Genomic DNA, 14818 nt, shown 5'->3' with positions numbered 1-14818 from the left:
GCACATAGCGCTCCAAAGACGTGGAAGCGGACATACAGGGAGGCGAGAGTGTTGGGATGCCCCTTCTGCTCATCACACAACTGGAACAGGGCGAAAAGGGCGTGAGAACGCTCCCACACCCTTCAACGCCAAACCTGAAGAAAAAACAGAGGGCGAAGCAACGTTGCACTCTCGTCTCTTCTAATGGCCGCTTTATGGTTCCAGAGTCTCTTTTCGGAAGGACTGCCTTTTCCTTGTTCAATGCTTGCCGGCGGCACTACTGCTGTCGCTGTCGTCGTGCGAGATGTACTTCTTCGCCTCTCTCTTGACTGCCTCTCCGTCCACGTTGATGTCGTCGCAGACACGCGCTGCCGGCAGCAGCAAGGAGAGTGGGATGATCAAAATGGGAGCCAGGATGTGGCCCACAAGCAAGAGCATGGGCACGTTGCTGAAGTCGCACGGTGGGGTTGTCACGATGCCCCAGGCGTACTCCATGATCAGCGAGCCGATCGAGGTCGCCATCGTCTCTCCGAGGTTGGCAAAACCAGCCATCAGCGCGTACACCATGCTCTCCGAGCCGCGAGGGCACAGGCGCGAGAGCAGAATCACGACTGGCATCCACGTCAGATAGTAGCACACCTGAAACACAACGGCGTCGCCCATGATGTACATGGCGCGGTCCGGGATGCCAATTGCGATGTTCCAGCGCTTCACCATAATGATATCGAAGACGGAGGCAAGGATCTGCACAGTGGTGGTGACGACAAGAGTCAGCCGGTAGCTGTGCTTGGAGAAGATGTAGTTGAATACGGTGATACCAGCAAGACCACCAACGTTGCCGATGAGGGCACTCACCGTATTGTAGAAGGTGTACGAGAAGTGCGGGCCGCCGGGGAGGCATTCCTCATCAGCGAGGTAGAAGCTGTCGAGCGCGCCAGGCAGCTGCAGATAGAAGACCATCTGCAGATAGCCAAAGACGTTCGCCTTGGCGATGACAAGGGGCAGGGCCCAGAAGGATGCAGCACAGCAGACAACGGAGACAATGACGCAGAGGATCAGCAGACCAAGCGTGTCCGCAAGAATGTTGCCGCACGTCATGGCGACGACGGCGCACGTCATGATTACGCTGTACGCGAAGATCCTCCAGTTACGGCCAAAGACATCCCTGTTGACCTCAAAGACCCCGAAGAGGCATGTGATGGGCTCACCCACGCGAGCGCGCGCCGCCGCTTCGAGGCTCTGTAGGTCCTCATCATCCTGCTCTGCTGTGTCAGCCAGCTCCGTCACCAGGGCACCACTGACCTCCAACCTCTGTCCCTCGTGGGGAGCGACATCCTTCATGGGCATGGTGATGGGCTCCACCTCGGTGCTGGTGCTGCAGGGGCTCTTGTGAGCGAGCTGCATCTGAGCACGCAGCCGAGCCTGCGCTGCTGCCACGTCCATGCCCAGCTCCGCACGCATCTCCGCCTCCAGCGCAAGCGCATCCTCCCAACGCTCCACTCTGTTAGTGCGCTCCTCGTACAGGTTGAAGAAAAAGATCAGCGCACAAACCACCTGCAGGCCGGCAGCGATAAAGATGCCCACCTGTACCATGCTGGAGTCGGACAGCGGTCCCTGGATGGCGGCCGCGATGATGGCACCCACCATGATGAACCACCAGATCCAGCTCACCAGCGCGGCACCAGCCTTGGGCCGACGGCGCATCAGACGACTGTAGAGACCCTCGGAGAGGATATCCACGTTGGCCTTACTGAAGGCAGTAAGGAAGATGAAGGCGCAGGCGGTGTTCGCGGACGATTCCTTGGCAGGCAGCAGACCCAAAATGAGGGCGAAGACGCCGCCGAGCAGACAGGAAGCGAACATGTACCAACGCTTCGTGTACCCGAAGGCGGCGAAGGCGTCGCACAGCATGGCTGTAAAGGCCTTGATGGACCAGCCCATCGAGGTAATGCTGGAGAGGCGCTGATAGCGCAGGCCGCTAATACCGTAGCGGTTCATGAAGAGTGGCTGCTTCGCGTAACCGATAATGCTGTTTGCAATACCCTTACACAGGAGGTAGCAAATACCAAGTGACCCAATGCAACCAGGGCCATAGGAGGTGGCGGCCTCGCTGAAGATGGGGATGTGCTGCATGAAGGGAAGCTTGGCGTAGAGGCGACGGGCACCAGGGTGGACATACTCGTCAGAGTACTCGTTATCCACGTCAGCGAGGACCTGTGTATCGGCGTGCCGATTGTGGAGGTTATCATCCGCCTCCTCAAGGTGTGACTCTAACGTCATTGCTAGTTCTTACTGGATAGGGTGAGGCTTATTCGGTGGTGTGTACGTGTGTTTCCGTGGTGGATCAACGCCGATGGCCGGCCTCAAAGAAAGAACAAGAAAAAACGTCGAGGAACCGAAATAGGAAGTGCGCCGCTTGCTGCTTTCGCTTTAACTCTCCTTCAACAAGGATGAGGACACCCGAAGTGAGGACGCAGAGTTGGGGAAAAGGTGAGTGTAATAGTGGTCAGTGAGTAGATGAAGGAGAGCAGAAAGGGAAGAGTCCATTTAAACAAGAAAAGAATGATTGAAGGAGAGAGGGCGGCCAAAAGGAGGATACAAATAGAGGAGAAGGCCCGCAGTCAGCATCGACGCGGCACGCGAAGAGGTGAGAATGGAGAGGAGGAGGGATCAAAAGAGTGTGAAGAAAAGAAGGAAGCTCATTGCTTGAAAAGCACGTATATGTGTATGTGCCTGATCGGCAGCAAGCATCGCGCAGCAGAGGGCGCCCTCAGGCTGACGCATTGGGATGCGTTGCGCAGCACTACACCGTGAAGTCTGCTGACCAGGCGAAGGAGAGACGAGCGCCATCCTTCTCTAACAAGGACTGTACACACGCCGTCACGCGCTGGTGGATGAGGCGCAAGAGCGGGAGAATGCACGCCGGCGCCTCTCTTCACCTCTTTCTTTTCCCATTTGGAGTTTAATATCCGGGGGGGGGGAGCATGACAGCCTGTGCACATTGAGGGAGCGGAGATGCGGGAGACAGGGCAGAGGAGGAAGCGGGAGCAGGGGAGAGGACGGCGAGGCTACCGAAGAGCCTCACCGCCGGATTTCCCCCTGCCCCTGTCTCTCGCTGGTCTCCGTGGAAAGGACCGGGAGATCGCCAACGCAGGCAAAACACAAAAGACAAGAATGGAGTCACACTCGACTGCGAGCCTAAACAAGAGAACGCGCAGGGAAGTGAGAGCGGGCACAGAAAAAGGACAACGAGCATCGCGTGGGTGTACTCCTCATGCCGCACCGGCCACGGGCGCGGGTTTCAAGAACGGGATGAGGTAACGCCGCCACTCATCTCGCAGGCCACGGTCCCAGGTGCCACTCTCACCTACGGAGGTCGCTGGGTAAAAGAAGTACCGAAGACGACGTTACGGCCCACCCATGGCGTAAAAACAGAAAGAGAGAAAACAGGGAAAAACATGCGGTGGAGTGTGGTGACGCCACCCGCCTCCGCATCCGCACTCTCGTAGCGACACACGCTACATACAGACGCACAGCGACGGCAGTCTTTATGTGGGGGCTAGAGCACACGGTTGAGATCATCGACAGTCACAGAAAAGTGTGCTCGTCGCTACGGGAGAAGGGAGGGTCACCGGCAACGCAGGACGCGAGAACGGAAGGCGGAGAAGCAGAGGTCGCCGACAGGAGTGTCCACATTTGTGTACACACAAATGCAAGCACACACCGCTCACGAAATGGGTCAATGAAAGGAAAAGCAAACACGCGCCATCCACGGCAGCAGTATTCCCGGGATACGCAGAATGTGTGTAGTCGGCTGAACCGAGGCAACAGGCGGAGCATCACTAACGAATGGAAGATCGAGAGCATCAGCAGAGAGGCTGCGAGAGGGAGGTACGAAAGCTCGGGGTCGCGGCAGAGAGAAGTGCGAGAAGGGCGCGACAACATGGGGAGAAGACAGCATGAATGAGATCCGCCTCGCTCTTGCCGACCGCACCAGCACCGCTCTCATTGGGAGGGGCCAAGCATCTAAGCCACGCTCAAGCACGGACTCGCAAAGGCGCCCATGGCCTGCTCGGTGCGCACGCTCACGTACAGGAAGCCGTCGTCCCGCTTGCAGGCGTCGGCGATGTCGCCGACCGCGGCGGTCACCGCCGGGGCGGAGCCCTCGATGGCGAGCGTCACCTTCTTGACGCTGGTGCTGAGCGCCTGGCGCACGGCCGCCTCGAGCTCGGCGACGGTGGCGTCGCGCGGCAGCGCGAGGAAGTGCGCCTTGCTGCCGGCCTTTTCGGCCGCCTCGACAACCACGGCGACGTGGCCGGGGTACTTGGCCTGCAGGCGCGCGCACTCGGCGCGGCGGGCCTCGACAGGGTTGCTGCTGTGGTAGGCGGACATTGGTGGTCTGGAGAGGGTGCGGTGCGAGGGCAAATGGGCTGCTGCGTGCAGCGGTGCGGCGCAGAGGGGGAGGGAGGGAGGGAGGCAGGGCGAGGAGTGGCAGGGGAGAGGGGTCATGCAATAGCAGGCAGATGCAGGGCCGGTGCGCCGCTGCAAGAGCGGCCGGCGGGGCTGCCGCGGGGCCGCTGGTGCGAAGGGCGGGCGTGACGCGACGGCGTCTGCAGCGCAGCGGGGTGGCGTTGGCGGTCAAGGTATGCGTGCTTGTGTGTGTGGTGGTGGTGGTGGTGGGTGGGGAGGGGCAGCTAGGACTGCGAGTGGGCTGTACACATGGAGGGAGGGCGGTGTGCGCTGCCGGCTGCCTGCGCAGCGACAGCACGACCCCCGCAGCAAAAGAAGATGACGAACGGAAAGAGAGAGAGGGCGTGTTCACATGGGTGGTACACAAGTTTCACGCCGCGGCGGGGCAGGGGTGCGCGCGTGCGTGTGTGGAGTGCCTGCGTAGACACTGCGGCCCAGGAACCAGCTCGCGTATGGGCTGAGGGGAGGCGCCACACGCGCACGCACGCGAAATGAGATAAGTCGAGAAAACATCACACATGAAGACGGCAGCGACGCTGCGATTTTCCAAGCAGGACAAAGTCACTGGGAGGAGAGGGGAGGGGTGAGGGGAAGACGAACAGAGAGGATGGGAAGCGCGAAGGCCGCGCTGGTTACATACCGCCGGAGTCGCTGGCGAAGCAGGGACCGGCGATGCCGCCCATGGCCTGCTCGGTGCGCACGCTCACGTACAGGAAGCCGTCGTCCCGCTTGCAGGCGTCGGCGATGTCGCCGACCGCGGCGGTCACCGCCGGGGCGGAGCCCTCGATGGCGAGCGTCACCTTCTTGACGCTGGTGCTGAGCGCCTGGCGCACGGCCGCCTCGAGCTCGGCGACGGTGGCGTCGCGCGGCAGCGCGAGGAAGTGCGCCTTGCTGCCGGCCTTTTCGGCCGCCTCGACAACCACGGCGACGTGGCCGGGGTACTTGGCCTGCAGGCGCGCGCACTCGGCGCGGCGGGCCTCGACAGGGTTGCTGCTGTGATAGGCGCACATGATTTAGAGAACGAGGGCTGTGAGCGAGGGAAAGAAGAGCGAGTATGGCGGTAGGGAGGGAGGCAGGGTGCGCGAGGGGGGCGTGGCGTGGTGTGAATGTCTAGGGCGGAGATGTGAGCAGGTCGCAGAGGAATGTGAAAGCGGAGAGATGGGGGAGAAATTGGTGGGTGAATGGGGGATATCTTGTGGAATACCGCGTATTCGTTGAGGAATGATGCATATAGCCCGAGCGACCGCGGGCGGACGCGCTTACAGAGGAGGTCAGGGCCAGGTGGGAAAGCCGAGTGCAGCCACACGAAGGCCGGCTGTCGAGGAAAGCAGTATGGAACAAGAGCGACGAAAGTAGGTACCAGCGCGCAAACGCAGCGATTACTAAATAGGACGCCTCTGTCGTGTGCTTGCCAGGGAGGTGGACGGGACGGAAGAAGCACAGGTTGAGTCACATAGATGATGAAAATGGAAGAGAGACTGACAGGGAGGTAAAAAGAATAAAAAAGAGGAGTAGACCAAGCCGAAGCAACTGGACACATGAAGTGGACCCCAAAGGGTGGGTCGTGGAGCGGGGAAGGGAACAAGAATGAGGGTTGGGAGTGGGGAGAGGGAAAGGGGGTGGGGTAGATGAGCTTGTTGCACACACCCACACACCCACAGAGCCCACCAGATAAGGCCAAAGGTGTTGAAACGAGACCCGAGTGTGCAGCAGCGCTTCCAGCTTCCTTCACTCACTCCAGCATTCAGAAGGGGAGAAGTAGGCGGAAACACCCGAGAAACGCTGCATACGTGTCTGCTGCGACAGACCCATATACAAGGAGACACAGGAAGCCACCACACAGTGCACACAGACACTTACTGGCATCGACAATGAGCTAGGTCTCTGACGCACATCGGACAAAACAAGAGAGAGGCGAAAAGGGGAGGGGAAACCAAATGAGAAGACGGAGTTGAAATGAATGGTAGACGCACAAGAAAAAAAATATGTAGAGGAGGGGGAGAGGAGAGAGAAACAACGAACCCTGCCCCTTTCCCCTCTGGCGTATCGGCACACCATCGAGGCTTTCGGCGTAGCGTGAGTGTAGACGTTGCGTCCCGAGATGCGCACGTTGGGCAAGCTCGAAACACATGAACACAGCCACTGCAGGAGTGACACAGACATACACTGACAGCGGCAGAGAGAGATTCTAAAGGGGCGCAGTGATGCGAGGAGCACAAGGAGTGCGGGGTGCGAGGCAGCCAAAAGCTGCGGGGAGAAGAGAGACGTCCGCGCGCCCTCGGCTTTCCCCTGCACAAGAGACGAGGGGCACGATATGAAGTGCTCTAATCGCTATGAAGGCAAACACAGTGCCTGCGTCGGCCGAGCAAGACAGAGCTACTACTAACACCCTCAGCTGCGTCGCCGGGAGAGCTCACACGAGGGAGTAGAGGAAGCAGGGGAGGGGAGGGGGCGGCACGGTATATGGTGGTGGTCCAGAGTAGACACGCTTTCACGAAAAAAAAGTAAGAGACCGCCCCTGTCTCGTTTCCGGCAACTTCTTCGTTGCTGCTCGCTCGCGGCTCCAGCAGCTGCCCTCCCTCGTATCGACGCCGACCCTCCTCCTCCTTCCCCCCACTGTGGCCGAGACTGTTCGCCAGGCCATATTGATTCTCCCGGAGCCCTGGAGTAGTAACGAATGCCGACCACCAGATGTTCTTTCCATGAAAATACACCACCACACACAGACAGACACACAGGCAGGCAGAAAGAGTGGCCACCTTTCAGGTCATTCCCCGCTTTTTTCTGTTTTCCATGTTACTTTTCCTTTTATTTCCCGGGTCTCGTTCAGCGCATCCTTTTAGGACGCGCCAGTGCCACCCATGCAAATATATATATATATATATGTATAGGAACACGGCACGACAATAGCATGTAGAGATGCAGATAGATGTGTGTGTGTATATGTATATCATAATGCAGGTGGGGGGGGGACGTGGAAGGAAAATGGGCAGCGGTGGCCATCCCACACCTCACCCCATCGCTGTCCACTCTACCCAATCACTTTATCCGCCTGCCATCTTCTGCTCTACTTGGACACACTAACGGCACATTCCCAGCCCTCGGCTGGTGTGTGTGTGTGTGTGTGTGTGAAACAGACAGACAGGTGATGGAGGGATGAGGAGGGGTGGGGTCATCAGTGCCGCGAAAAAGAGAAAAAAACCATGCGCACGCGATATAAGCACCACTCTCCAGAGAGGTCATGCGTGCCACGTGAGCGGCTAGAGGCTGAGGCAGGCGACCTGACAGGACACAGCAGGTGCCTAGGACTCACCGCATATCCTTTCGCAGCAGCCTTTCACCACAGAATGTGCTTGCCGTTGCCAACACTAACGCTATCACCGGCGACAGAGTCCGGTAGGCGTTACAAGGAGCCAAGCAGGTTCGGGTTATTCTCGATATCCGCGAAGTACTTGCCCGTGTTGCCAAAACAGCAAAAGTCCTTGGCGCCCATCGACGGCTCGCGCGCGCACGAGACGTAGAGGAAGCCGTCGACCTGCTTGCAGGCGTCGAAGATGTCGCCCACCACCGTTGTCGCAGCAGGACTGCAGCCCTCGATCGCCAGCGCCACCTTCTTGTTTGTCGTCCCCAGCGTCTGGCGCACCTCAGCCTCGAGGTCAGCCACGGTGGCGTCGCGCGGCACGACGAGGAAGCGGACATGACTCGAGTTGGCCGATTCGACCACGACCGGCAGCTGCTCGGGGTGCTCGCGGCACACACGCTCGCACTCCGCACGGCGCGCGTCGGCAGGGATCAACGACTGGTACATGGACATGTGGGCGCAGAGGACAGAAAAGGCTGCGGTGCTGTAAGCAAACTGCGGGGGATATAGGAATACTGAGACGAGATGAGGTGCTAAGGGGGGATGGAAAGGGCGTGGGTTCGCGTCGTATAGGGCGGGGTGGTGGAAACGGTGCTACCAGCGTGAGCGCGGACGGTTCGCAGAAGCACGGACACCGGAGGAGTGCGCCAGAGAGATCGGAGGGATGGGGGGAGGAAACAGGCATTGGACGCGCGGAGCATCAACTAGAGTGACGGACGCACTGTCGTTCAGTAGACCCCCACAACAGCAGCCTCCGCGGGCCAGCTGTGCCAAGCCAAGAAGGCTCGTCGGCTCGCGCATGCATAGCAGTTCTCATGGGAGGCTGTGGAGGCGAGAGAGTCCAAGACAACGTGCCACAAGGTTTTGTTTTCCTCAACTCCTTCCTACCCGAAAAAACCGGCGTAGTGCGACGCATTAACATGTACACAGGGAAAGAGGGGCAGGGCGAGAGAGAGCTAGAGACGTACACACAGAGACAGTGCACGGACACATGAAGGGGCTCACATAAACGAAGAGAAATCAAACCGACCAGCGAAGAGATTGGGATGCCAAACAAACGCACGGCAGAGGTGGTTATTGTTCTTCTTTGGACCGCGGCTTGTCCGTGGCGCTGCGGTGCGCGTTAGCTTCACAGGAGGAAAGGCTGCCAGCGCCTCGTCTTCGCGGTGACAAGCCTGCACGACAGGCAGTGCAGCTCGGAAGAGGCTGGCCATGAAGTCTCGGGTGGTTTAGGGTGTTCTTTAGGTACTGGTCGGTGCTGCCCATGAACTAAATCTCGCACGAGCCTATTGCCGACGACGATGCCCAGCTTCATGCCTGCCAGCTCCACCATGCCGCGCACCACTGCCTACAGTTCCGCCACTGAGTTGTCGCGCCACGGGCACAAAGGCAGCATGCGACCGTTGACTGACTCCACCATGAAGGACACCGCGCCGGAGTGCTCCGTCAGCGGCCGCTTGCACTCGCTCCAGTGGAGGCGACTAGAGTTGGGTCAGTAAGCTGCGAGCAACAAGCGATGCATCGAGAGGAGATACGACCCTCGTCACATTTCCAGACACGAGCGCAGTGCATGCGGAGGGGAGGAGACGAGTGCACGGAAGCTATGCCCAGAAGAGGTGGCGCTGGTGGCAAGCGGGAAAGGGTAAAGGATGTCCGCGACTGCGTGAGGTAGGGGGAGAGGACAGGAAAAGAGCGAATATTGGAGAACAGGCACGGAGCACCAGCAGGAAAAGAGCCACACAAGAGCAGGGGCCGATTATCCAGGGGATGGGTGGGTGTGGGTGGGGGGGGGCTCAAACACAGGGCAGCAGCGCGGGGGCCTGATGGATACCTCCAGCATCGAAAAGCACGCTCATTGCTGCCAATGTATGCCACATCGCTGCACTTCACGAATCACAGCTCTCCTTTGCTGCAGGCGGCGAGCGGCTGAACAGCTTCTTTCATTCGGTCGCTTCTTCAAAACATGGTAACAGAAGAGATGTACACATGGAGGGAGGGACGGTGTGTGCCGCGCGGGCAGCACGGTGCACGTACGCGTTGCCATACACCGGCACAACAGCGGTAGCGCAACAGGACAGCCAGAAAGGCTTCCGCCGCCCGCAACAGGCGCGCCAAGTAGGAGACAGCGCGTCCTTCCAAAAGAAACGCGGGTGGGAGAGAAAACGCACAAGAGGAGAAATAAAAAAAAATATAAAATTCACCACATGAGGTAGAATGGGAATATGAAGCGCATCACCCACACCAGGAGGCCGCATGTGCGCAGTTGGCCACCTGGCCGGCACGTTAGTAAGTGGAGAAGCACAGGGTCGCGGATACGCCCATGGCCTGCTCGGTGCGCACGCTCACGTACAGGAAGCCGTCGTCCCGCTTGCAGGCGTCGGCGATGTCGCCGACCGCGGCGGTCACCGCCGGGGCGGAGCCCTCGATGGCGAGCGTCACCTTCTTGACGCTGGTGCTGAGCGCCTGGCGCACGGCCGCCTCGAGCTCGCGANCGGTGGNCAACAGAAGATGACGAACGGAAAGAGAGAGAGGGCGTGTTCACATGGGTGGTACACAAGTTTCACGCCGCGGCGGGGCAGGGGTGCGCGCGTGCGTGTGTGGAGTGCCTGCGTAGACACTGCGGCCCAGGAACCAGCTCGCGTATGGGCTGAGGGGAGGCGCCACACGCGCACGCACGCGAAATGAGATAAGTCGAGAAAACATCACACATGAAGACGGCAGCGACGCTGCGATTTTCCAAGCAGGACAAAGTCACTGGGAGGAGAGGGGAGGGGTGAGGGGAAGACGAACAGAGAGGATGGGAAGCGCGAAGGCCGCGCTGGTTACATACCGCCGGAGTCGCTGGCGAAGCAGAGACCAGCGATGCCGCCCATGGCCTGCTCGGTGCGCACGCTCACGTACAGGAAGCCGTCGTCCCGCTTGCAGGCGTCGGCGATGTCGCCGACCGCGGCGGTCACCGCCGGGGCGGAGCCCTCGATGGCGAGCGTCACCTTCTTGACGCTGGTGCTGAGCGCCTGGCGCACGGCCGCCTCGAGCTCGGCGACGGTGGCGTCGCGCGGCAGCGCGAGGAAGTGCGCCTTGCTGCCGGCCTTTTCGGCCGCCTCGACAACCACGGCGACGTGGCCGGGGTACTTGGCCTGCAGGCGCGCGCACTCGGCGCGGCGGGCCTCGACAGGGTTGCTGCTGTGGTAGGCGGACATGATGTCGGAGAGCTGTGTGTGGGTGGAGGTGGGGTGGAAGGAAGAAGAGGAAGCGGAGAAAACGACTCGGTGAGATGGAAAAGGGCAAGGAAATCGTCAAGGGAGGTGTGAATGCAGGGTTCGGACGGGGTTGGTGGTGGTGGACGAAAAGGTAGGGCTTTCACAACGAAGCGCAGGGCAAGAAGAGGGCGAGGCGGAAAAATGCTATGGAGCAGCGTTGCATAAAATGTGTGTGTGGCCTTGCATGCTTTGTGTATCTTGGTCGTTAGTGGATCCCAATGAGCAGGCTGGCGGATGTGCGCGTGCGGGTCGTGGAGCAACAAGAGAAGGGGCGGTGTGGACGGAGAGAGCAAGGCGAATGAAAGATGCATGGAGGCTCAGTGCGTAGGAGACGAGGCTCGGGGTACGTTGGCGCCATTAGTAATGATGATAGTCTTGTATTCAAGCGCGCGCGTGTGTTTGTGGTAACTTGAGTGCTTTCATGTATGCTGAATAGGTACGAAACGGTTCAGAACGCGGCCGTGGGGCTCCCTTTCGTACCGCAATCATGACAGAGGCCTTTTCTTCGCTGTCTCGGCAGCTCGCGCTTTACTGAATCCCAGCGAAGCACAGCCCCGGTGTGCATCGACGACGTGTCTAGACAAGGATATATAGAGAGCGTGCAACCAAACTTCCACCGTTTGCGTGCAGCTGTGGGACAAGAGAGAGGAAGCAGAGTGTGTGCGGCGTGCGCCGTCGTTTCGTTTCCTTCACCCCGTCGTCGGCCAAGTCTCCCACGTCGCGGGAAAAGGGCGCCAAAGAACGACAGGCACGCCACACGTAGACTTTTTCTGGTGTGCATCGGCACCGTGTCCACCACCCGCGCCTGCACGTCACAACGCAACAGGAGGAAACAAAGGGCAAAGAAAACAAGGAAACACTCGAAAAGCCCGCGCTGCCACATGCCCAGGGTGTGATTGCCTCGTTGGCGTCATGCGGCCCACGTGAATAGCGCCGCGTGGGCTGTGCAGTCACTTCTCTGTCGTGGCCGACCGAGGGAGTGTTGCACGCCGCGCCTCATGCCGCCCGCGTCACTGCTTTCCGTCACCACGCTTGAGCTTGTTCAAGAAGTTCATGGAGGTGGCCGTGCTGCGCGCCATTGTGGTAAAGATAGACCCGAGCCTCTCCTCCTCCGCGGCACCGTCTTCGGCGGTCGCGGCCGTCCCACCTGCGCCGTCGCTGCTCGCTGCTGCGCCGTTCATTCCACCGCCGCCGATGGTGGAGACAAGGTTGGACAGGGAAAAATGACCACCGGTGGCTGGCAACACTGCCGAGCTCGCGTTGGGGAGTCGCGGTGGCGCCAGCGAGGCGGATGCATCACGTGTGAAGAGCGCTGCAAAGTTCAGACTAACGCCGCTGGCGATGGACGCGCCACCCCCTGCGGCGCCGGAGGACACGCCAGTGGAGAGCCCGAGCGACGCCTCGCGTTGGAAGTCCCGCTTCGTCGCCTCCACGACGCCACGCTTCGACAGGGTGGCCACCCACGCCCGCACATCCTCGCGCCGCAGTCCCTTAAGCTCGACCAGGCGGACAAAGTTGTGGATCGAGCGATTCTCCGGCAGAACCACTTCGTAGTAGACCTCGATGAAGGCGTCGGTGCGCGCGTCGACCTGCAGCACCTTCAGCGCACGATTCAGTTGGTCAAACTCCTTGCGCACCAGGCGCACGTACCCCGTCAGCGCCGACGCGGGAAAGCGAGCAGGATCGTTGTAGTTGGGCAGCTGCAAGAATGTCTTCTCCAGCGCTGCCGCGTCGACACGCATGCAGCTGATGCCATCATCCGGCAGCCTGCGCAGACGGTAGAGCGTGTTGCCGTACTCTGGAATGAACGTTGCTGCCATCTTGTCCAGAAGAAAGCGCAGCGCTGTCGGCGGCATCACGGCAGCGCAGCTCAAGAATGCGTCGTGTACCGTTGCCGTGATGTCGCGCACCAGCTTTGACTCATCCGCCGCGCCACCACCGTTGGCGCCGTGGGCAGCCGTGCCCTTTTTGGGGAGAAACCCGCCGTTGCCGTAGTCCACGAGCATGGGCGCCAGCTGCAGCTCAAGCCCCTGCAGAATCGACTGAATCGACTTTGTGTAGACGGTGGAGAAGGCCTCTTTCACCTGGTCGAACGCCACCTCGCGCGGCGGCGCCTCGCTGCGCGCGCACACCTCATCGCCCAGGTCTTGACTCGTGGACTGGCATAGGTCAGCCGTGTTCAAGATGATGCAGGCACGTCGCCGCTCGAGGGGGCTGGCGGCCGGGTTGGGCAAGAGCGCGCTCACCGCTTGCGCGAGTTCGATAAGATGGCGACGCCACACCTCGGCCATCTCGAGGAGGACATCCTGCTGCGCGATGCGCAGCGCCCGCTTAAGACTCTCCTTGATGAAGACGAAGATGTCCTCAGCGATAGGAAGGTAGGTGCCGCTGCGCGTCTCCTCGTCGATGCTGTTCCAGCCGGGGCACAGCGAGTCGCCGCTGCCGATAAGCGGCTGCGCCAGGGCCTCCCGCATGAGCCGGTCCTCGTTTTGCACGAGGAGTCCCATGTGCGCCTTGAAGGCGGAGAGGATCATGCCGTTGTACTTGTACACCGGCAGTTTCCGCTTGATGGCAAACTCGTCCTTCCACGTCATCATCTGGGTGAGGTCGCGCTCGATGTCGATCGTCTTTTGAATGACATATGTGAGCACGACCACGTCGATCTTGTTGGCGGCCTCGCGCAGCGCGTAGTCGAGCTCCTGCTTTGTGTGCAGGCAAAAAGTTACACACAGCTCCTGCGGCACGCACCAGTGCCGCGGGAAGACGTTCTTGAAGACGCTGTCGTAGCGCTCCAGCAGCCCGCGCAGGAACACGTAGCGCCGCTCCGTCCGCTCCAGCTTGGCTTCGTCGGTGCCGCGTTTGAAGCGCAGCGAGTAGCACTCGAGGAGCTTGTCGATGAAGCGATCTCGCAGCTTCTTCTTGCTCTCCTCCTCCATGAGGTCCACTACGGCGCACGCTTCAGCCATCCGACTATCGTCCATCGCTTCCAAGTTCACTTCACCAAAGACGGTGTTGCGAATGTAGTACTCCGCCTGCCGGCACAGCTGGGTCTGCTTGTCGTTGAGCTCCTTCACTTTCGGGATGTCCTTCATCTTCGCGAACATGGCAGAGTACTTTAGAGACTCCTGCAAGGCATCACGCGCTTGTGAGAAGCGGCGCTTTTCAAAAGACGAAGAGAGTACCTGCAGTTGCAGCATCCACAGCTGCACAGAGCGCAGCGTGTTGATGCTGGACGTGAGGTTTGTCTTGGCCACATCGAGCTCGCGGATGTTCTGGCACAGGTCCTTCACTATTTCCTCGCTGTCGGACGCTTGCGTCCTGATTTCCGACACACGCACGTAAAGCTGCGCCACCGCCTCCTTGGCGCCCTTGAGGTCGCTCTCCGCGCTCGTCGCGTTGCTCGCCTGCTGCTCCACCGCCTTCAGCAGCTGATTCTCCGTCTTGCGGAGGCGCTCGTTCGCCTCATCGAGAAAGGCTGGCAGCGCCCCGAGACTTGCCTCGTCAGGGAAGCGACTGTTCAGGTAGACTACAGGGTCAAAGTCGGCGGCGTCCAATGCGTCGCGCGGCGGGCACACCTCCGCCATGGCCCGCTCCACAGCTTCGCTGTAGTGGACAGGCATGGCTTCCGTGAAGGCAAAGGCAAAGAGGGAGGGGAGAGTCAGTGGAAGCGCGGACGGCAAAAAACGGAGAGCGGCGAAGCGTCCCGCGACAAGGCACACACACACACGCGCACGCAATATGCACCGCA

The 14818-nt window shown here is 60.1% G+C and overlaps 7 protein-coding genes across 7 annotated transcripts; all 7 read right to left on the bottom strand.

The window, feature by feature from the left end:
• Positions 1-237: 237 nt before the first annotated feature.
• Positions 238-2259, bottom strand: LINJ_19_0870 (putative folate/biopterin transporter; the record flags this gene model as incomplete). The annotated part of the gene is made up of 1 exon (XM_001465013.1): positions 238-2259. The coding sequence occupies one exon, from the start codon at positions 2257-2259 to the stop codon at positions 238-240; it is 2022 nt and encodes a 673-aa protein (XP_001465050.1).
• A 1746-nt stretch (positions 2260-4005) lies between these two features.
• Positions 4006-4488, bottom strand: ATG8B.3 (putative ATG8/AUT7/APG8/PAZ2; the record flags this gene model as incomplete). Its single annotated transcript, XM_001465009.1, has 1 exon — positions 4006-4488. The coding sequence occupies one exon, from the start codon at positions 4486-4488 to the stop codon at positions 4006-4008; it is 483 nt and encodes a 160-aa protein (XP_001465046.1).
• A 593-nt stretch (positions 4489-5081) lies between these two features.
• On the bottom strand, positions 5082-5459 carry ATG8B.2 (putative ATG8/AUT7/APG8/PAZ2; the record flags this gene model as incomplete). Its single annotated transcript, XM_001465008.2, has 1 exon — positions 5082-5459. One exon carries the CDS (start codon positions 5457-5459, stop codon positions 5082-5084), a length of 378 nt encoding a protein of 125 aa, XP_001465045.2.
• Positions 5460-7852: 2393 nt separating this feature from the next.
• On the bottom strand, positions 7853-8263 carry ATG8A.1 (putative ATG8/AUT7/APG8/PAZ2; the record flags this gene model as incomplete). The annotated part of the gene is made up of 1 exon (XM_003392377.1): positions 7853-8263. One exon carries the CDS (start codon positions 8261-8263, stop codon positions 7853-7855), a length of 411 nt encoding a protein of 136 aa, XP_003392425.1.
• A 676-nt stretch (positions 8264-8939) lies between these two features.
• Positions 8940-9143, bottom strand: LINJ_19_0830 (hypothetical protein; the record flags this gene model as incomplete). The annotated part of the gene is made up of 1 exon (XM_001465011.1): positions 8940-9143. One exon carries the CDS (start codon positions 9141-9143, stop codon positions 8940-8942), a length of 204 nt encoding a protein of 67 aa, XP_001465048.1.
• Positions 9144-10632: 1489 nt separating this feature from the next.
• Positions 10633-11010, bottom strand: ATG8B.1 (putative ATG8/AUT7/APG8/PAZ2; the record flags this gene model as incomplete). Its single annotated transcript, XM_001465007.2, has 1 exon — positions 10633-11010. One exon carries the CDS (start codon positions 11008-11010, stop codon positions 10633-10635), a length of 378 nt encoding a protein of 125 aa, XP_001465044.2.
• Positions 11011-12080: 1070 nt separating this feature from the next.
• LINJ_19_0810 (conserved hypothetical protein) lies at positions 12081-14690 on the bottom strand (the record flags this gene model as incomplete). Its single annotated transcript, XM_001465005.1, has 1 exon — positions 12081-14690. One exon carries the CDS (start codon positions 14688-14690, stop codon positions 12081-12083), a length of 2610 nt encoding a protein of 869 aa, XP_001465042.1.
• Between the last annotated feature and the right edge of the window lie 128 nt (positions 14691-14818).

The sequence above is a fragment of the Leishmania infantum genome, chromosome 19, assembly GCF_000002875.2.
Source record: "Leishmania infantum JPCM5 genome chromosome 19".
Classification (NCBI taxonomy): domain Eukaryota; phylum Euglenozoa; class Kinetoplastea; order Trypanosomatida; family Trypanosomatidae; genus Leishmania; species Leishmania infantum.
This window is presented reverse-complemented; position numbering and strand designations above follow the sequence as displayed.